Source organism: Boleophthalmus pectinirostris, unplaced genomic scaffold, assembly GCF_026225935.1.
Source record: "Boleophthalmus pectinirostris isolate CB_2022bp ecotype Guang Dong unplaced genomic scaffold, ASM2622593v1 HiC_scaffold_19, whole genome shotgun sequence".
Lineage (NCBI taxonomy): Eukaryota > Metazoa > Chordata > Actinopteri > Gobiiformes > Gobiidae > Boleophthalmus > Boleophthalmus pectinirostris.
In genome coordinates, this window is record NW_026571140.1 from 20344252 (window position 1) to 20366429 (window position 22178).

General features: G+C 37.0%; 1 protein-coding gene across 1 annotated transcript; it reads left to right on the forward strand.

The window, feature by feature from the left end:
* Nucleotides 1-732: 732 nt before the first annotated feature.
* On the forward strand, nt 733-21794 carry cpne7 (copine VII). Its single transcript, XM_055154510.1, has 15 exons — nt 733-906; nt 4461-4647; nt 5468-5541; nt 6737-6811; nt 9139-9222; nt 9308-9397; nt 9971-10069; nt 10157-10243; nt 10927-10986; nt 11303-11436; nt 17961-18015; nt 19169-19220; nt 19834-19967; nt 20830-21066; nt 21642-21794. The coding sequence occupies exons 1-15, from the start codon at nt 733-735 to the stop codon at nt 21792-21794; spliced, it is 1695 nt and encodes a 564-aa protein (XP_055010485.1).
* The last annotated feature ends 384 nt before the right edge of the window (nt 21795-22178 follow it).

Genomic DNA, 22178 nt, shown 5'->3' on the forward strand with positions numbered 1-22178 from the left:
TCCTTGTCTCTGAAGCTGAGGAAACGTTTGTATTGTAGTAGTGTAAAATGTTTAAAGCCGAACAAAAGCACAGGGCGCTGTCCATGGTGCTAAATGTTCACGTAAGGTTGAAACGCTGCAGAAAACCGTGTTGTTTGTCATTTGGGTCGGTTTATCGGAGCACAATCTGACGCACAATTGTCTTGCTCAAGGACACATTACTTGGTCCACTTCAACTGTAAGCCACATCTACAACTATCTATATTTTTATAGTCTATTTAGCATGTCATTATTAGTCTAAGTAATGTTTAATTAAAAGCTTTAATGAGGTACCTTGTTGGAGATTTTTGGCATTTTAAATACAGCAAACTGTAAGATAATTCTACAATAAATAAATAACTTGATAGTGTTGTTTGTTGTTTACTTTGATAGATCATTATGTCCAATTAGCTAACATGTGTTTCACAGCCCTAATGAAAAGTGATACATGTATGTCCAAAATCCACTGATGCAACAATTTGACTTCAACATTCCAATAACGCAACCTTCATGTCTTGAGGTAAGATAATATGCCTCTCAAGGTGATTCCTCCCATAACAGCTTTTCTCTCTTGGGGTTTAATGGGACTCTCTCTTTCTGTGACATGTAAGTCATAAAAGGCAGCCTCCACACATCTTCAGTGAGATCCCTCCACGGACCCCCTGCTTCACTTGACTTGGCTCGTCTCTGCTCTCCTCTGAACTCTGAGCCAAGATGAACGACATCCAGGAGGCCACTTCCCCAGCGACTGGTTTGAGTGGCCCGGCTACCTGTGTGTCCAAAGTGGAGCTGCGCGTGTCCTGTAAGGCTCTGCTGGATCGGGACACGCTCAACAAGTCCGACCCCTGTGTGATCCTCATGGTACAGACCAATGGGCAATGGACAGAGGTATGTCATTTTGAATTCTCTTATGCTGGTGTATATGTAACATGTTTTGTATGACCAATGTGTGGGTATAGGTTTGACAGTACATGATATTTGACAGAATAAAAGAGAATGAGGCAAAACTAGAGTCTTGTGTGCCAGTAGATACAGGTACAATTCACATTCGCAGGTACAATAAATTACATAGCATTTACCACACTTTATGTTGGATTCATTAAAATGTCCATGGTTTGTAAATGACTTTCCAGTTTAGTGTTAGTGGCATTAAAAATAATGCATTCAGATTATAATGGACACTCAAAGAGTGCTTTGCATTGCATTATTCATTCACTCCACATCTAGTGATGGTAAGTTGTTGTAGCCACAGTTACCCTAGGTCAGACTGATAGAAGTGAGGCTGTGGCCAGTAGTCTCCCATCCAAGTACTGACCAGGCCCAACCCTGCTTATCTTCTGAAATTAGACATTCTCAAAGAGGTATGGGCTTCTTGAGTGAAAAAAATCAAAACAAAAACTAAATGTGAGTAAGAATTAGTGTCAATTGTATCACCCTCTTTTTTTTATTTGTTTGATTATTTTGGTTATAATATGGTTATTATTTGGCAGAAAGGTCAAGGTAATTTAGCACAAAACACTTGTTATTTGAGAAAAATCCCAAAAGTATGTCACATGACCCCAAAGTGCAACCAGTGAAACTAATTTGTTAATGGTTAAGTTAACTTGCAGCTGTTTTTCTTTACTTCTCTTTTCACTCAGCAGCTGTCTGTTTTACAATTAAAAGTGTTACGTTTGCAGTGCATTTGCAGGCAGACAATAGGCTTGCTCTTTCACCAAGTATAAACAACAATAATAAACTGTGTAGATACTTTTTTGTTGTTGTTGTTGCAGAGTGCATAGCAGGATAAACTATGCCGTTTATCCTGCTATGCACTCTGCAACAACAACAAAAAAAAAGATTACACTTATGCTGTCAGAGCAGTAGTTGACTTTGTTACTTGCTCCCAAGATGAATCCCATTTGTAAGAGTAAAAATTAAAATCTATATTTGAAATGTGGTTATAAAATATGATTTGGTATTGTAACCCTTGATTGGAAAAAGCTGCTTTTCAGTGCTTGAGTGTAACTGTGCCAAATGCGTTCCTCTTGGGACTCATGTGTTGGAATGTTTGGGCTGCTGCATGGATGTGGTAGACTGTTATGAGAGGCTGAACGCACTGTGGATAATTTGTGGATCCATGTAACAGATGAGTTGACTGACCCAGGTTAAGTGTAGCATGAATATACAAGAGGGCTATTTTTAACATCCAAATGGAGCTATTTTTACATTCCATTCCATTACAAAAAAGAAACTTTACACATCTGGCTGTAGGACAGGTGTGGGAGAGAACACGTGCACAGCTTGTCAAATTCTAGAAGTGCGAGACACCTTTCTATATTACAATGTCACACTGATTACTGCACCCAGACGATTTAATATTGTTGTCATCTAACTTGGATCATATATGAACTTGGCCATTATGACAATGTCTTTAAAAATGTCAAAGAGAATGAAAGAAAACTTCAGTGTAAATTATTTACTTGGGTTAGTAATTATCTGCCCTCACATTTTCTCCATTTGTCTAAACTCATGCCAAGCATTATTATTGTTATTATACATTTTTGGATCTGATGTTCAGAGAAATAAACAGAGAGACATTCCCATCATTCCTCTAGATGGGTGATGGCTGGATCCTAGCCAATGCCTATAAATACATGCTCTAATGTCTGCATACATCATTTGTGAATTCGAATAGGTTTGTAGTACTTAGATTGAAAGCGATTAAATATAGAAAATAAAATACAATAATGATTTTAGCCATAAGAGTGACTAGTTATTACTATTAAGCATGTAGACAAACTGCACTGTAGACTCATGGAACAACAAAATCTAGCAGTATTTTTTATTTTTTTTTATTCAAATCTTTGTTTATGCTTCTAAATTCACCACACAACCTTAATTTGGATGCAAATATATCAAGAAGATCTGATTGTATAACGATTACTGACTAATTTTTCATGCCAGAAATCTCTCCTTGGTGGTGGTTGTACACCAATGGAGAACATGCATCACATCTTTCAATATAACCTATTCTCTGCAGCACTGATTAGCTTTCATCAACAAACACTCATCTGGCTCAGCTCAAATCTCTCCCTCCAGATGGCACAATGTGGAGAAGGCAGAGGGAGACAATAGCAGAAATGGGGATGAATGGTGCTGATGAGACGCTTTGGCTTTGCTTGTGATGTCAACCAGTTGGAAATAGTAACACGTGTACCATGTGAAACTTTACTATGACAGTTATATCAATAATAAGCTTTTATATATAACCAAATTTAAAAAGTGTTTCCTCTCAGAAGTTGGTATTAGTTGCAAAAATAAAATAATAACCCGTAACTAGCAAACCTTACAGTAGTAGATTATTCATATTGGCAAAGTTGACTGTAACATTAAAACAGCCTGAGCCTCAATCATGTCTGAGTCCAGTTGAAATGAAGACAAAAAAAGTAAAGTCATTAGTAAAGTCGTTTTGGCCAAATCAAAATTAAACTAATTAATATGCAAGCAGTATCTTAATAGATAACAATAGACAACCTTAAAAAGTCATGGAGAGAGAGACCATTACATCAGAAACTATATTAGAACATGCATACTTTTGTTCAGGGTCAAGCATTTTTCTCTACAAAGTTATTTGGAATATTAGCCATTACTATGAGATGAAAGGAGTCTTCCCTGATGGTAAACCCCCTGTGTCCAGGCAGTGCAGGTAGTCACTGAGTGGTGTAATGAAGATGTAAATGATATCAGTCGTATTTTATGGCTTTCACTGTAATCTGATTCTACCTGGACGACTGAGGGATTTTACACACATCTGATCTGGGAGTTCATAGAGTTTAGCTCCTGCATATCTCCTCTGGAGTGATGTGTTTAAAAGGTCATTTTTATTCAGCTTTTCCTCTTTCCCTTTTATTTGACTGTTTTGCTGAATTACGATGGCAAACTTCTGATGTTTCTAAATGGGCTCACGATTCCTATTCCTTGTCATACAAATGTATATAATGACATACACCGCCCATGCCTGGCCTCTATGATTCATCCCTGAGACAAATTGGACAGTGCAAAAGTGGGCAAAGATGAACAGTGAGCAGCTCAATCCTACATCATGAGCAGATGGGACCTAGCACTCAGCTTTTACTTGTCTTCCAGTCAAAAATAAGCATGGATATATTCTACATGATGAGATTAAATGTCAAAGTTCTCCCTTCCCTCTCTCATGTCAACTTCTTTGAGTGAAGTGAAACAATATTTGCCCTATGGTTCGCTTTAAAGAGAGCAATAGAGAAATCTATATTCTCAAAAGAACATTAAGCTATATAGTTTGTATGTAGTGCATGTTAGGTGCTTCACAACCACCAAAACATCTTTCATTGATTGGATGATATTTTTCATAACAAAAATTATACACATATCAAGTGATAATGTTGTTCTACTGTCTATTCTACAATGTGTTCTTTTTTTAGCTTGATAGGTCAGAAGTCATCAAGAGCAACTTGCATCCAGTATTTGGCAAAGTCTTCTGTCTGGACTATTACTTTGAAGAGGTTCAAAAGCTGCGATTTGAGGTTTATGACATCCATGGCACCCACAGCATTGGAACTCGAGATGACGACTTTTTGGGTGGAGTCGAGTGTACACTGGGACAGGTATGTGTTTAGGTTTATTCATTTACATTGATTTAATCAAAATCTTGTGAATTCCACTCTGTGGAAATGAAACTTTTTGTGTATTTTTTTTTCTCACAGTAATTCAGTATTGTGTTTGTTAGTATTGTATAATAAATTACAATACAAAATGATAATTATTATTATAATACATTGCTGACTGAATAAGTTTTTATGTGTTGCAATTTCACATAATTTAAAAACAAATTGGTACTACAAGGAAGCGATAGTAGCTCAGTTGGCAGAGTGTTTGTTCAATGATCCAAAAGCTGGCAGTTCGATTCCTGCTCTCAACATAAAACGTCACCGGTAGAATGCTCACATTCACTGACCCACAGGTTGGTGGTGATTGGTGAATCCAGCTCCCACAAATGAAATGAAAATGAGTGTCCTTGGTCAAGACACTTAACACATCTCATCCCCAGTGTCTTCATACATTCCTGTATGAATGGATGGGTGAGTGAGTCCTTGATGTAAAGCGCTTTGAGTGAAGGTGGAAAAGCGCTACATAAAAATGCAACCATTTACCAAGGTTTCATTTAATTAATTAATTTAATAATTTTCTAAACACGTAATTCATATTCACGTTATTCATTCAGTCATTATTTATTAATTATCACAAGTCTCTTTGATGATTCTTAGATTAAAAACAACATATTTTTTTCTCAGTTCCAGTCCCTGCACCTGGTGCTGGTTGGTTTTTATCAAACCAAAGATGTGACTCATTCGATGAATCACTGCACCACTCTTTACATCTCATTGCTATTATTATTACTATTATATCTACTTAATCCTCTTCTTTGCAGATTGTGGCCCAGAAAGGATGGTTAAGCCATTGCTGCTGAAGTATGGAAAATATGCTGGCAAGTCTACCATGACGGTAGGTTAATTTAAAGTCATTTAAAGCAGTATTATTGAAGAATATTGTAAATATATTGTATATTGTATAGCACAACAAAACAAGAACAAACTGAATAGGGTCCACCATGGCAATTAAGCAAGGTAGCAAGGTGTGACCAGAATTATAATGTAAATATCCACATTTTAAAAATGATTTTTATGATGAAAAAATTAAGTAGACATTTTAAGATAATAGCAACATTCTTGAAGAATTGTTGCAGTAGTGTAATTCACAGTGGTCATTATGTTCTGTTGTTACACTCTAACCACAACAGATTTATAAAATTCAATTGTTTAACCTCACCTTGAAGTGGCAGTAATGGACAATTCACCTGCTCACACACCTCTTTGATTTGTGTTCCCTTTGGCCCTGTCAAGACCAGCCATCTGATAAAAGCAGGTTTTCTCTGTTGTGGGATTCACTGTCAAGCCCTGTCAAGCACCAACTGTATCCACTCTGACCTGTAGTGCTCACAGCTCCAGCCTCAGCTCCGTCTCTCCATAAGTGTTTGTTAGTTTCTCTTCCAAGTCTGGAACAAAGAACAAACTGTTCTGTGTCAAGAGTGAACTGCTGGGTCTGGTGTTTGGCAAATGCTGCCAATGCTGGTCTCTTTGCACTTCAAGGTAGAATCAAACTCTGCGTCATCCGGAAAAAGGAAAGCGCTTACAGTTTTGGGATTAAAGGGTCAAAGGCCCAGATTGGAAGTGCACCATGTTCCACCTCACAGGAATAACGTGGGATGAATACCCATACACAGAAAGAGGTTTTTTTTGTCTCTTGTTCCTTTCATTAGTAAATTAAATACTGAATAAGATTCATTACTTTGAGATGAATGCATGAAAACTCCCAATTTGCTCTGATTAGACCATGCAACTCTTGCTCTCAATGTACCCATATTGCTGGTCAAACTCTTAGTTCCCCATTTTTTGTATCTAACACATGATCACACCATGATGACAGAATGTTGACTTGTGGTTTAATTTATGCACCCCATACCAGTGCTTTGATCAGGAGATAAAAATGGTTTGCATACCTTTCAGTGGTGAAATGTTAGAATTGATATCTGTCTTTGTTGTCTATATGTTTAACACTTTCTTTAGCTTTCTGAATGAATCATTGAACATTCTAATACATGGATATAAATATAAACAAAAAGGTTTATATTTCCTTTCAGGTGCATGCAGAGGAAATTTCTGGGAACAACGGATATGTGGAGCTCGCATTCTGTGCCAAGAAGCTTGACGATAAGGTGAGGAGAACACGTGTTTTTGATGAAAATGCCAACAATTTATTCCTTATTTCATATAAAAGGAACAGTACACCACAGGAATTGTAATATTGATCCAGTGATACTGGATCTGACCTAGTTGTGAAATAAGAGCCTACATAACAGCCCAGAGATTTTCCACATTTCCCATTTTCCCCATTATGATATAAAATCAATTTTCATAGACAATTATGCACATAATGCACACATAAAATACATAACATATAATAATATACAATAGAATGGATTACTGACTTACATGTAGAACAACACTTTGCAGCATTATGTTGTTGATAGTGTTATCTCACGTGTAAAATGTTACAGCTCTATACAAAAATAGCCCCACAGCAACAATGCATGAAATAATGTGGAAATATAGTGTTCTTTCTGAGAAAGAAATGGATATAAGACATTTGATTACATTTTATGACTGGTTTTGACCTTAGCTGTCCCCAGTCCCCACATTTTCTCTGTTGAATCTTGCTGAAGGCATATTTCAATCTGAAAATCAGCAGGAGCTTATATCCACTTAGAACTCAGGAGAGCAGAAGCCACTTCGCTCTTCCACAGAGTCCTCTGACTGCATAGCTTCTTGGCTATCCTTGATTTTACCTCCAATTTATGCCAATAAAAAGATAGCTCTGTGTCATGACTTCTTTAATTAAAATTTAGATAGATAAAACCAGACTGGAATAGTGATTAAAATAGATTCTATTTTAGGGAATCTCTCCCATGAATGTGACGTTTGTCTTTGTGTATCCGGTTACTCAGTATTAGTTTGCACTATGATATAGAATAGCTTGAACATGAAACTGTTTTAACATAAAGAGATTAATTCTAACTGTTTTACAACATTTTTCCAAGTAGATAATTGAAAATGAGCTCTCACCTATGCTAATCCACCACTGGTTTGTACACGCAGTGTTATCACACCTCAACCTGTAAATGCTAAACAAGCTAACATTCCCCCTCACTGAGATAAACGGTGCAGCAATAAAAATGACACCATTTACATTGAATCTCTTGTTCATTTTGACATTACCACCCGGTCAGTCCGCCCCACTGATGCCACTAGCTACTAGTTGTCATGACGACAGAAATAGGATGCAACATTTCTCTTTTTGTGTGCTTATATGTGAATGAGTGTGCAGATGACCCTCAGGAGATGCGCCTGCCTAATGTGGTTGGGAACGCAGCATTAGCACTCTCACTAAATGTGCTCACACAGACCACAGTGAAAATGTTTACTTCATTTACTCATTTGTCTCATTTGTTTTCCTTTGCCTGAGAACTCAACTGATCTCAAGATTCAGTGTTGGCATGCCTTTTAACTCTATGTATTTGTAAACTACTCTTGGAGTCCAACAATATCAAATTCTTCTAGGCAAAGGGCACTCTGTTGAAGGAATCTGAACTTGACTGGGCTCATCAGGCAAATGCATTCACATTAGGTTACAAATGCACTTACTTTCGAATTTACAAAGTAAAAAAAACAACAACAACTTTTAAACAGTTTTCAGAATTTTAAATTAGATATTTATTGTATCTTTTTATATGTAGACCTAACTCTCTTGGCAGAAGTAACCTCAAATTGCTCGATTTGTGCAAATCAAAAAGCTACACATTCAAACTGTGTATTTAGAGTGTTGTTTGCTGCAATGCCATACAGTATTCAGTGATGTCAAGTGCTTGCTGACAAAAGCCAAGCTTGCATACTAAGAGCTAATTCAGAGAGGCCCACATATTTATAGCGTCTGAATGCAAATGTTTCTTAGGTCATACTGTGCAAACTCCTACTCAGCTCAGTATCCTGTTCTTATGTCTTCAAGATTTTTGGCAAAGCCAGTTTCATTTGAGTGACTCATACTTGTTATATTTCCACTTAGTATTTCTTGCTTTTACACTCATCAAAACTGACTAACTTTATTACAAAAACCAAGGCACGCCTTCTACTTGTCGATATAGAACTTCCACAGTGTATCAAAGCTGAAAGGCACAATTCTTGGGCTATTAGTTCTTGTATTGGTTTACTAAACACAGTGTCAATAGATGCAACCACAGGAATAATTACATATAATAGCTATAATTTCACAGGGCAAAATGATTACAAAATTAGCTCAACCACCCCCGACTCTCTGAGTGGACAATTTTCTTCTGACCTTTAATCACAGAAAGAATGATCTTATTTTCTTTGTCTCCACCAGTCCACTGATAAACATCAAATTATCAAGGATTTCAGTGTCTGTTTGATAATACATTGGGAGTATTGTCAACGGCAGTAATGCCTGATGACCTGTGACCTTTTGCAGGACCTCTTTAGTAAATCAGACCCCTTTTTGGAAATCTACAAAATAAATGATGATGAAACAGAACAACTTGTACACAGAACTGAGGTAAAAATTTCTTCCATCTCATTTTTACTATCTTTTTGTCATTTGCTGTTATTTGCTTGTTATTTGCCCCTGTCTATTTTACTAGGTGATTAAGAACAACCTGAATCCTGTGTGGGAGCCTTTCAAAGTGTCTTTAATATCATTGTGCAGCTGTGATGAAGACCGAAAGCTCAAGGTAAAAGGTCCCAGAGAAAAATCGACCCAGTGCCTGCAAACCTGCATTGTCAGTTATTCACAATCAATATGGGGAGTTTATGATGATGCACCTAGGGATTAAGTAAAGACAATTTACAAAAAACACAGTTCTAAAATAAGATTTTAGTCCTTTACTTTTACTTTTTAGTACTAAATAATACAGGCTGGAATCTGTGATCCTCTGCAGTGAGAATGTAGCCCATACCATCAGCACAGATTAATTATGAAAATTAACATTATTTTACATTTTTGTAACATTAATGATGTTACAGCAGTAATTGACTATATTGTCTAGTATTTTAGCAGTTCAAATCAAAGTGAATGAAAATGCAAAATTTCATATATGAAGCTATATTATTCTCTTCTAAATCAAAGTCTCAAACTGAAATACATAAGCTTATTCCATACTGTATTCAGAATGTAAATGTATGGCCCACTTTAACTAAGACACTGTACTGTACACAGTTGTGCAAATAATATGCAGAATAAAGCATTCACATTTTACAAAATAAAGTAGAATTTTGCAATATTATCGTAATATCTGTGTGCCCAGTGCCTCGTGTGGGATTATGACTCCAGAGGGAAGCACGACTTCATTGGCGAGTTCTACACCAGTTTCAAGGAGATGCAGAAATTTTCAAGTGGAAATAAGGTCAGTGAATGAAATCTATTACAGCTATTCACCTCAACAGCCTATTGTGGGGATTATCTTCAACTGACTTTTAACTTTTTCATAAAGGTAACATGGGACTGTGTGAATCCCAAGTACAAACAGAAGAAGAGGCATTATAAGAATTCAGGAGTTATCATCCTCAGTGAACTTAAGGTAAAATATGTAATTCTGCATACCATATTTTAGTCTGTTGTTCAATGATACCAACCTGATTTGCCAAGAGTTGGTACTGTGTCAAATGTTACTGCTTTAATCTCATAAAATCATATCATATTTTACTCTCAATACACTGTAAAATGTAGTGTAGTATAGTGCTGAATATTGTACCATTTCTTGAAAATCGTTTGAATTTAAATCACAAAACTTAGAAAAGATCTTGAAATATTTAACAAGATACTCCAATATTGGCACCAAATCCTTGTGTTGAAAGAGTATGGTCTACATCTTACCTAATCTTTTTAAAACTTTAACACATTTTTATTTAGACAATGTTTTATTCTTCTGAAATTTCATTTACAAATTAGTTGCTTCAATTGTAGGGGTTTAAAAATAGTAGTTTTACATCAAGATTATGATATAAAGCAGTAATGTAAAGTAATAAATAGTTTCTTATTAAATGTAACACATTTTTAAGAATAAAATTAACTAAATTGTGCTTTGACCAACTGTAATGGTAGATTTTGTGTAGTCTGTCATGGTGCACAGCAGATTGCCTTAGTTAATACTGCTTTAATCATCAGATGCTCCAGGGCTATAGAGCAGCTGAGGATGAAAGCTAGAGAGTGGGATTCACCAAAACATCCTGTCTCTGAGTTCTCCCTCTTTATTTTTTCCAGCTCCATAGAGTGTACTCCTTCTTGGATTACATCATGGGAGGAATGCAGATTCACTTTACGGTAAACTGAGTAGAGGTTGCTTTTGCGCAGCTTTGTTGTGTCTGTTATCAAGCTTACTATGCGCTCCAGGTGACTGGTCTTTTCATTTGTGTTTTTGTACAAAGGTTTTTTTGTAAGTTAAACCATGTGCACTAGTACTGTTGCTTAAAAAACAGCATCATCAGTATCACAAGAAAATACCACAGAACATTAAAAGCAAATAACAAAATACTCTTTTTTTATTACCTTTGTATCGCCATTATATATGGCCTACATACAGATGATGCTAATTCATGTAAATTGGCAAAGTTTAACCATTCTCATGTCTCCTCGCCAGGTTGCTATTGACTTCACAGCGTCCAATGGCGACCCCAGAAACAGTTGTTCGTTGCACTACATAAACCCATACCAGCCCAATGAGTACCTGAAGGCCCTCATTGCTGTTGGAGAGATCTGTCAGGACTATGACAGGTCAGTAACTTAGACTTTTCTACATTTTACAGACATTTAGTTTTTGTCTTTTGAGGATTTTTTTTTTTTTTTTTTTAAGACCAGTGCAGTTTTAAAAGGATTAGCATGTAGGAGAGGGATTAAAGGGTTGAGTAAAGAAAGACTCCTGCTATGGATGTAATTTCTATTAGAACATTATAGCTACAATGTCTCTTTTCTGCACTAGATCTGATCAGGCTGTAATGGCTAAATGGCTTTGTTATATGTCTCAGTAGCTCTCACCCAAGCAAAAGAAGATAACAGAAACAGTGGAATAGAAGGGCTATTATGTTATTTTTGATGACGAGTTTTACTGCTGCTCCCTGACCCACATCTCATAAATCAATTCACAGTAATTTGCATAAAGTAGCATCTGCATTTATTGGTTGGTCATTGTTCTCAGTATTATTAATACTACATGTTCTTAGCAGTAACAAAAGGTTAATCTAATGCCCAGTGCTAAGATATGTATGAGAAATGATTGTGCTTGTAAAATAATGACTAATGCATGAGGTTGATTCAGACCTGGATGTCCTTATCTGGTACTTGACTCAAGGACACGGAGGACACTTACATGTTTCTTGTGTTTTCTTCCACTAATATTAATATAACAAAAATTACACATTGGCATTAGCACACTTATGACATAATGCCAATGGCATTATGGTTTATGGTGATACATACAATTTCTGAGCTGCAGGTGAATATGTCAGCCACATTTTCAACATGTAGTTTAATGAGTTTCTAATATGTATTTTTGTAGTTTTAATTTACCATATGCTTGCATTTACAAGTATCATCTATGTCATCATCAGAAAATGTCTGGGCTCCCTTGTGCCCCCAGATCTAAAACTTTGTCATAACAATGACCAATCAAGGATATTCCCGAACATGAGGATGGATCTAAATGAACTTAGCAAAATGTATTTCAAAATGTATTTATTAAAGCAAATATTAAAACTTGAATGAATACAAGATATGTTTATTGCCATGCTGCAGAATGTTCAAGGCAAAGAAATAACATCTCCATGGAGAGAAGCAGACCTTACACCAGAAAGTAACATTATGCATTTTTAAAATAAGAATTTAAAACACATGCAAAATGGACTTTTCAGAGTTCTTTTAACCGTGTTATAGTTGTTTCCCCTCACCATTTACTCACCCACAGTTGTATTTGGACTGATTTGTACATGTTTGAGAAATCTTTAATCACTTATTTTCAAGATGGCATTTCGCCAATCAACCCTCATTTTCACAGCCACTGGCATACGCCCACTGCTCTGTACTTCATTCTCCAATTTTATTTTCTTATGTCTCTGGGATACGTAGTATTTGCCAGCACTGCATTGTCATTTTGGTAAAAAAAATGAAAAAATCTTCTACCTGCTATGTGATGTGCTGCTATTCAACGTGGGTGCAGACAGCTACACAGCTCTTTGTTGTGATGACGTTTATGGAGAAGTATATTGCGATTTAAAATGATCAAGTTATAATTTAATAATTCAAGAGTGTTATAGATTATAACTACACAGCAGACACAAACACAATAGGCCTTCTGTAAGATTATATTTTTTTTTTACTACAGTAAACACAAATACAATATACATTCAACCACCACTCTTATAGTATATTCACAGTGCTCCTTAGATGCATGCTTCTGAATGATTAAAATAACACTTTGTAATCACACATCTTGTAGTACATTTTAATTAAGCTTTTGAAAGCACTTGCAGGGTTGTTCCTGTATGTAACAGTTTCATAGCTCTTCACAGTCTCTTTAGTCACTGCGGTTCTTGGCTATATGCTTTCCCCTGAGGATTCTCACAGCAAGCTTCTTGCCTCTAGTCCTCCACAGTTCACACACTGTCATCATTAGCCTGAGATGGACACATGCTGAGGTAGAGGATAACACCGACACAGCAACTGCTTCAAAAAACAAAACCAAAAAAATTACAATGTGTTGTCAGTGTGTCCAATTTAAGCAACTGGAAAAGTGGGGGAGGACACATTAATACAATTTGCCAATTTATTGGCAAATTACTTTTAAATGCACTATTTAAAGGAACATCCTTTTCTCAACTGTTGAACTAATCCAGATGAGGATTAACTCACTACTGATTTATGCAGATCTCTCATTGGATACCCACAAGTGCACTATCAGGCTAATTATAGCACCGTGAGATTGCTTAGCCACACAATCCTTCAGAGGACAAAAGTGGGCAGTAGTAATTGTATTCAAACATTACTTATATTCTGTTATTAGTTTATGCCATTCAGCCTTACAAATGGAAGTTTATAAGAATTCCAAAACTGCATTATTTTTGAAGCAGTACAGTAAATACTACTGCTATATACTAAGGAACTATTACTCATGCTCAAGTATTAAGTGTTAAATTAGCACCACATATATGTTATGTATTTATTGTTATTATAGATCAAGAATACTTGGTATCTGTCTATTTATAGCAACCCATAAACCAGCATTTATGTTACACTGTTTTACACATGCATCTAGTGCAGCTAGGATATGAATGTAGGTAGTTGTTCTCTTGAAAGGTGTATTGTATTGTTGTAGCACGTGGGCACGCATCCGGACCTTTTAGCCTTCAGTGCATATAGGTGATGTGGGCTGTGAGTGCATTACAGGGCTTTTTGTCTGTGTGGGTAGAGTTTACCTCACTGAGAGACCTATTATACCCAGTACAGCTCTCTCTCTTCACATTGCTAGAAAAATTACAAAAGAAGGACTAGCTGTGCACATAGAGTAAAAACATAATCGGATTTCTCTATCGCATTGGAAACAGGTCAAGGGGGTAAAAAATTAGAACGTTTTTCACCAAAGTGGAAGATAAAAATCAGTAGTAGGAGCAATATGCAAAGTTAAGTGGCAAACGGAATAAAGACAGGTATGGACATGACACATGACAGAGGCATAAGGGCATGGAGGGTAAGGGTGTAGTAACTAAATACATGTACCAAAAATAAGGAAATACTTTTTAAATTTTTTTTTTAATTAAATATATGTTGAGATGTGTTTATGCAAACATATTACACAAAGTAAAAAGCCACATACATTTGACGCATACATTAAAAGCACAGTGAAGTGCATATTCACAATACTCCATATGGCATTATATGGCATTAGAAAGCATCTGGCTTTCATATAAAACACTTCAAAGTCATCTGTCAATGGAATTTCATACATCTTTGCTGTAAACAGTGTTACCCTTTGCATTTGTGGCTTTTCTGGCTGTCTGCAATTACAAAGCAGCGGCAGCAATACGGCAAGAAAAAAAAAAAAGAAATATATATATATATTATATATATATATATATATATATATATATATATATATATATATATATATATATATATATATATGTATATATGTATATATTAGGGTTGTCAAATTATCGTGTTAATTGCGATTAATTAATTACAGTCATATTTAGCGCGTTATGTTTTTTAATCGCGTTAATCTCATTTTTAATCTGTAACTTTACTGTTTCTGTATGCGAGTTGCTTTATTATAAAACCTGTTTTATATGTTGGGACAACAACACACACACACACACACACAAAAAAACACATTTATACATTTTTTTATTTCGGTAATTCCACTCATTGCCGGAAACCCACACAAAACGCGCGCAGTAAGAGCGATGTAAACGTCATGTTAACGTTGGCGGCGTCAGTCAGACAATGGACGAGGTCGAAGAGCCAGTAGAACAGAGTCAGCAGTGCACAGGTAAAAACACATTCGTGTCTTGGAAATTATTCTCCCGATGTGAAATATAAAAGAAAATAACAAATATAAAATCGTCTACAACTTAAATGTCACTGGTGAAAACAACCTGCATAGGCTCATGATGTCTGCACTACTGTCCTATAGTGACCTGCCACATGAGGGGACACGCACACAAACAGAAACACACACAAACACACCTTCATCATCGTCATTAACCTGAGAACGCGCGGACCATGTTTCCTTCCGTAGTTACTGCGCGGACACCGACGTGCTCCCGTGAGCCGCGTGTGGATCGTGTTTTCTCGCGTACGCTGCGTAAACCGCGCTTCCTCCTGTGCGCCTCTAAACCAGAACTAACACCAAGACTAAAACCAGGACTAATCCAGTCCAGGACTAAACCAGGACTAAACCAGGTCTAAACCAGGACTAAACCAGGACTAAAACCAGAACTAAAACCAGAACTAAAACCAGGTCTAAACCAGGTCTAAACCAGGTCTAAACCAGGACTAAACCAGGACTAAATCAGGACTAAACCAGAACTAAAACCAGAAGTAAAACCAGAACTAAAACCAGAACTAAAACCAGGTCTAAACCAGGACTAAACCAGAACTAAAACCAGGTCTAAACCAGGTCTAAACCAGGACTAAACCAGAACTAAAACCAGAACTAAAACCAGAACTAAAACCAGGTCTAAACCAGGACTAAACCAGAACTAACACCAGGACTAAAACCAGGACTAACCCTTTCCAGGACTAAAATAGGACTAAACTAGGACTAAAGCAGGTCTAAACCAGGACTAAAACCAGTGATCTCATATATAAAGCATTTCTCTATCAATAATATTTTTAATATGGTTAAGGAAAGACTGGACTTTTTATTGTCTTTAAGTAGACAAAAGTTATTATGTTCAGATTTCCTCATCTTTGCTACTTTACAGCAAACAGTTTCTTATTCATGGAGACTTGGGCTCAGCCAATTTGGAGAGATTTGTTAAACAATAAATGACTTTATAAAGTCACTTTTCTTAATCTATATCAGTCTTTTGATCTGCCACAATAATGTAATAATGAATTTAAATGAAAATACCTCAAATTGAAGGCTTTTCTCAGCAATTTTTAGGTGAGATTAAAATTAGATTAATTAGATTAATTAATTACAGATCATAATTAATTAATCTATCAATTTTTTAATCGCATGACAGCACTAATATATATATATATATATATATATATATATATATATATATATATATATATATATATATATATATACACTGTCAGTGCTGCATTCACATCGTCTTAGAAGCCAGCTCAATGGCAAGAACAAGGTGCAGGCAATCAACAGCTACGCCCTGCCAGTGATCAGATACCCTGCAGGGATTGTAAGCTGGCCAAAGGAGGAGATACAGACCACAGATGTTAAGACACGAAAGCTCCTGACCATGCATGGAGGGTTCCATCCCAAATCCAGCACCCTGAGACTGTACGCAGGCCGGAAGGAAGGGGGCCGAGGACTAGTGAGTGTGGGAACCACTGTCCAGGATGAAACATCCAAGCTCCTTGAGTACATCAAGGACAAGGCCCCGGCAGATGAGGTGCTCAGAGAATGTCTCAGACAGTGGGGTCCAGAGGAAGAGGTGCTGGAGGGACCATCATGGCAGGACAAACCCCTACATGGGGCGTACCACCGGAACATAACTGAAGTGGCTGATATCAAGAAATCCTACCAATGGCTTGAGAGGGCTGGTCTGAAGGACAGCACAGAGGCACTGATCCTGGCTGCTCAGGAGCAGGCCCTGGGCACTCGAGCAATAGAGGCCCAGATCTACCACACCAGACAAGACCCACGGTGTAGACTGTGCAAAGAGGCTCCTGAGACAGTCCAGCACATAACTGCAGGGTGTAAGATGCTGGCAGGGAAAGCATACATGGAGCGACATAACCAAGTGGCGGGCATAGTGTACAGAAACATCTGTGCAGAGTACGGGCTGGAAACCCCAGGATCAAGGTGGGAAACACCTCCAAAGGTTGTGGAGAATGACCGAGCCAAGATCCTGTGGGACTTCCAGATACAGACTGACAGAATGGTGATGGCGAACCAACCAGACATAGTGGTGGTGGATAAGAAACAGAGCAGAGCCGTGGTGGTTGACATCGCAATACCAAGCGATGGTAATATCAGGAAAAAGGAACACGAGAAGCTAGAGAAATACCAGGGGCTCAAGGAAGAGCTGGAGAGAGCCTGGAAAGTAAAGGCATCAGTGGTGCCTGTGGTGATCGGAGCACTCGGGGCTGTAACCCCCAAACTGGAAGAGTGGCTACAACAGATACCGGGAAAAACAATGGACATCTCAGTCCAGAAAAGTGCAGTACTGGGAACAGCAAAGATACTGCGCAGAACTCTCAAGCTCCCAGGCCTCTGGTAGAGGACCCGAGCTGAATGAGGGTGAGAGAGACCTACCACCGTGGAAGGTGAGAAACACATTTATATATATATATATATATATATATATATATATATATATATATATATATATATATATATATATATATATATATATATATATATATATATATATATATATATATATATATATATAAGCTCTGGCCAGTGCATAGAGTCAAGGGATCCATTTAAAATTGTGGTTCAGGATTTAAACATTTGTGAAATGCACAGAATATGTTTACAGTTAAAGATAATTTTGATAGATTTACAATTTACAGTGCGACTAATTTGTGATGATTTTGTATCTTTTTAGTGATAAAAGATTCTCTGCTTTGGGCTTTGGTGCAAGAATTCCTCCAAACTATGAGGTGAGCTTTTTTTCTCATCACTGACCCTTTCTCTGACACACTAATTTATATTCATACATTCTTTGTATATACTGAGCTAGCAGATTTCTCTGACCAGTTTTGTCAGTTTGCAAGTATTAATTATAATTAATCCTACTGAGTTATGTAATACAGTATATTTTATTTCTATACATTATGGGACCATAAGGAATAACTTAAATCTTGAAATGTCAGCACGTTCTAAAAACAACACTTTGTGTTTTGAAGAAATAAATGTTGGACCTGAATTGAGCCTATCACAAAGCTAGGACCACTAAATTGCAATAATTGTCAGTCAAAAACAAAATGACCTATAAAACAGTGAGCAAGAGGGCCAAAAGGCATACAGTATATTACAGTACGCTGTGATTCCCAACCTTAATTAGCTGTGTGGAGCTGGAGTAACTCAATTAGACCTTTGAGAATATTAGCAGTTTAATGGTCCATAAAAACATGAATTCCTTTGACCTAACAGACTAAAGTATAACAATACAACATCAACAACAATACAGTAACAACCTCTAGTACCTCAAAGAGCTCTTGATGGATGCTAGAAAAACAAAACACTGTATCATTTTATTTCAGGCCTACAAAACATGTTATACTCATAACTGTAATCCATTTAACAGACCTCAGATACCTTTGTATTTAGCAGCATTGACAGCATTGAATCAGTTATTACACTTTTGCAGTTTTATAAGTTAACAAAGGTAATAAACGCTAATTCCCCTGCAGCTATTATGGAAAATACACATCACTTTTATGATGATTCCTGGATTTGTCACATTTAATCCCAGAATAACTTGTAAAAATGACTTTAACTGGTGCTGGAGAGCATTCAATTGTCGCTGATCTGTCTGACAGTTGGTGGTGTGAAAAAAACAGTTTCTTGTGAGAGGAGGCATCAAGAGGAGGGATTTAATTTGTGCCAAATAAACAGCTTTGACAAACATCAGAATCAATCTGATACTTTGGATGGCGAGAATAGTCTGCATACAAGATGAGAACCAGCAGCCTTCTGTCACAAATCGTTGCTATGAACATTCAGGTTATAATGTGAGGCCACTTTGTTAAACTCACGTGCCTTATGTATTTCACTGTGTATCGTTTGTCTCTTGTCTTTTTCCCAAAACAGGTGTCTCATGACTTTGCAATCAACTTCAACCCGGAGGATGATGAATGTGAAGGTAAGACAACTCTCCATATTTATATTGCAATTAGTATATTTGTCACAAGCTTTGTCTGTCCACAAGCTATTTTGACTGTGCAAAACCAGGTAATTCAAGTGGAGTGTTTCAAGAATGGATTAAATATGCTTTCATTTCTTGGTAGGAGGCAGAAAAAGAATAAACGTGCATGTTTATGTAATCTTCCAAAGTCTGGCATATAACTTGCCACAAATGGTGCCACTAGGCCAAGTTACAAGTTAGATCTATGGAGAGGCAGAAAGCCTGATGTTCAAGGTCTGTAACTGAATAAATGTGAGATATACATGTTTAATCCTCAACTGTGGAACTTTGCAGGAAAAGCAATAGCATCTCCATGAGACAAACAGGTGTATGGCAGCCCCTCAACAGAAAAGTACATAGTGCACATTTCAGATCATCTAATAGTACCCATATATTTTCAAATGCTGTGTTTACTATTATTATTCTCTTGTACTACTTCACATATTTGAAGTAGTAAGCACATTTTTTTTTCATATACTACAAGATATTAACTTCAAATTGCCTGTCTCTTGTTTACCTCCTTGTTGTATGTTACAACTGCAGTCATGTCTCCTGTTGTGTCTTTGATTAGAGATCCAAGGGGTGGTCGAGGCCTATCAGAACTGCCTTCCTAAGATCCAGTTGTACGGTCCCACCAACGTCTCTCCAATCATTAACAGGATAGCCAAGCTTGCAGCAGGAGATGGCAACATTAAAGATGCCTCAGTGAGTGTCCTGCACAAACATGTAAATGTAAAACAAGGCTTTGTTGTGATGGATTGTTGAATTCTTCTTATTGTAGCCTCTGATTCACTTCCATGTTTAAAGTAACAATTCCCTACAGTAAAACAGGAAAAGATATAAACATAGAGTTGATTTGCATTATCTGAATTATAGATCTCCCTCAGAGTCCTCAGCAACTTTAGAAACGTCTGAATATAAAATACGCACATGGTTTGTCACTGGAGCCTCCTTCTTTCTTGTCAAAGTCAATGTGTCAATGTGAATGATGAAAATTATTCATTATTTTTTAACTTGGACTGCTCATTTATATTTATGCTCCATAATATTTGTGAATGCATAGTGGGCATACAAACCAGCCACAAGGGACACAGGGCAGCTTAATCCTTATTTTAGCCAAAAGCATGAACGATATGAATTAATATGTTTACGTGAGGTAGGGAATCCAGCTTAAACATAATGCCCAATTTTCAAAGCATTATTATACAAAAGGAGATACACGGAAAAATAATTGTGGCCTTTATGTGAACCCCAAAGTCAGTTTTATGGCAAACATCTGTGTCAGTGGGAGTAATTTTACTGAGTAGTTGTTAGAATTAGAACATTAGAATCACATTTTGCTCACCCTGCATATAAAATGCTATTCTTCCGTTCTCCTATCTCCCTTTTCTTTTCACATTTTTTTTTAAAAGCATTTGTTTTAAGTGCTCTACACTAAAACGGCCTACTCACTGGAGGCTTTCAAATCATTCAAAGCAACATTAAAGCCCTACTTCAGACTGCATCAACCATTATCATTTTCTGGTTTTCAATTCTGTTTTTTGTTCTGTTATTTTCTCTTCTCTAGCGATACCACATTTTGCTCATCCTCACTGATGGTGTGGTCACAGACATGGCAGACACTCGTGAAGCCATTGTGCGAGGCTCCTACCAGCCCCTGTCCATCATCATTGTGGGCGTCGGCAATGCAGACTTCACAGACATGCAAATCTTGGACGGTGATGATGGAGTCCTCCGCTCACCAAAGGGGGAGCCTGTGCTAAGAGATATTGTGCAATTTGTGCCCTTCAGGGAATTCAAAACGGTAATCTGTCAATCCTTCACTGCTTTCTTTGAGCTTTCTTTTAACCCACTCTTTTTTAAAATTTAGTCACAGCTCTTTTTTTAAATATAGATAAACAGTAACACCCCCAGACTCTGTTGTTTCAAATGGATGACTAAGGTTTGTGTAAAATGACTTTGATAAAGGTGAAGGAGACCCAGAAATGTCTTTCAAAATGAATGGTGGCTGCCATTGACATTTCAGACACATTACTTCAGTGCATTGGCTTTCCATGTGACCTTCATGACTATCTGATGAAATATGAATGGAAAAATTATATCCTATCATTCAAAGATGAAATATGTCCACTTCATCATGGCCATAATTGTTCAGGAGCAATATTAACTTTTTATTAATGTAGATATTTGTATTCAGAGCCTGGTGGAAAAGTGGTTAAGGCCTACAAATAACAATATGGAGCTTCTGGATTCATATTATATGACATGATAAGCCTGTGTTTATACGTAAATATAATAAATTAGCCAATTTGGTATTCAAGTGGAGGCTAGGATGAGAGATGACTGTTTTCACATGTGTTATTCTGTGTCTTGCCTCAGGCCTCACCAGCGGCTCTGGCCAAATGCGTCTTGGCGGAGGTCCCCAAACAAGTGGTTGAGTATTACAGTCACAAGGCCATTGCCCCAATGTCTCCTGTACGGGACTTATCCACGCCCATCCTCAGCCCCATGGCAACCACACCCACAGAGTAAAAGCCAGCTTTAACCAGTGTGGAAAAAAAGACTTCAGAAATGATTCCTTTGTGAGACTCAGTTTCCTTCTATCAAGATGTTTACACAAAAGCCAGAAGCTATGGGTTTGTCTGTGCCATGTGGATCTGGGACATGTTCCAATCATCTGCCTCTCACCACATGCGTCCTTGAGGAATTTTCCTTGGATTTTTTTCATGCATGCAGGCTAAACCTTTGAGAAATCATTTATTGATCATCATATTTTTTCAATGCCACTAGTCAATACAACTCTTACATGCCACTTATTATGTTAAAATCATATATATTAAACTTATCTATGAAACTCATAATCCTATAAAGAATAACATAAGATTCTGCAATGTATTAGGGCTGCCAGTAAAAAAA

What these genes read in the sequence shown, in the direction of transcription:
- cpne7 (XM_055154510.1), top strand. Translation starts at nt 733, where the DNA reads ATGAACGACATCCAGGAGGCCACTTCCCCAGCGACTGGTTTGAGTGGC. An exon ending in AACTTGTACACAGAACTGAG is followed by an intron (nt 9,223 to 9,307) that starts GTAAAAATTTCT and finishes CTATTTTACTAG; the next exon opens with GTGATTAAGAACAACCTGAA. An exon ending in GAATTCCTCCAAACTATGAG is followed by an intron (nt 18,016 to 19,168) that starts GTGAGCTTTTTT and finishes TTCCCAAAACAG; the next exon opens with GTGTCTCATGACTTTGCAAT.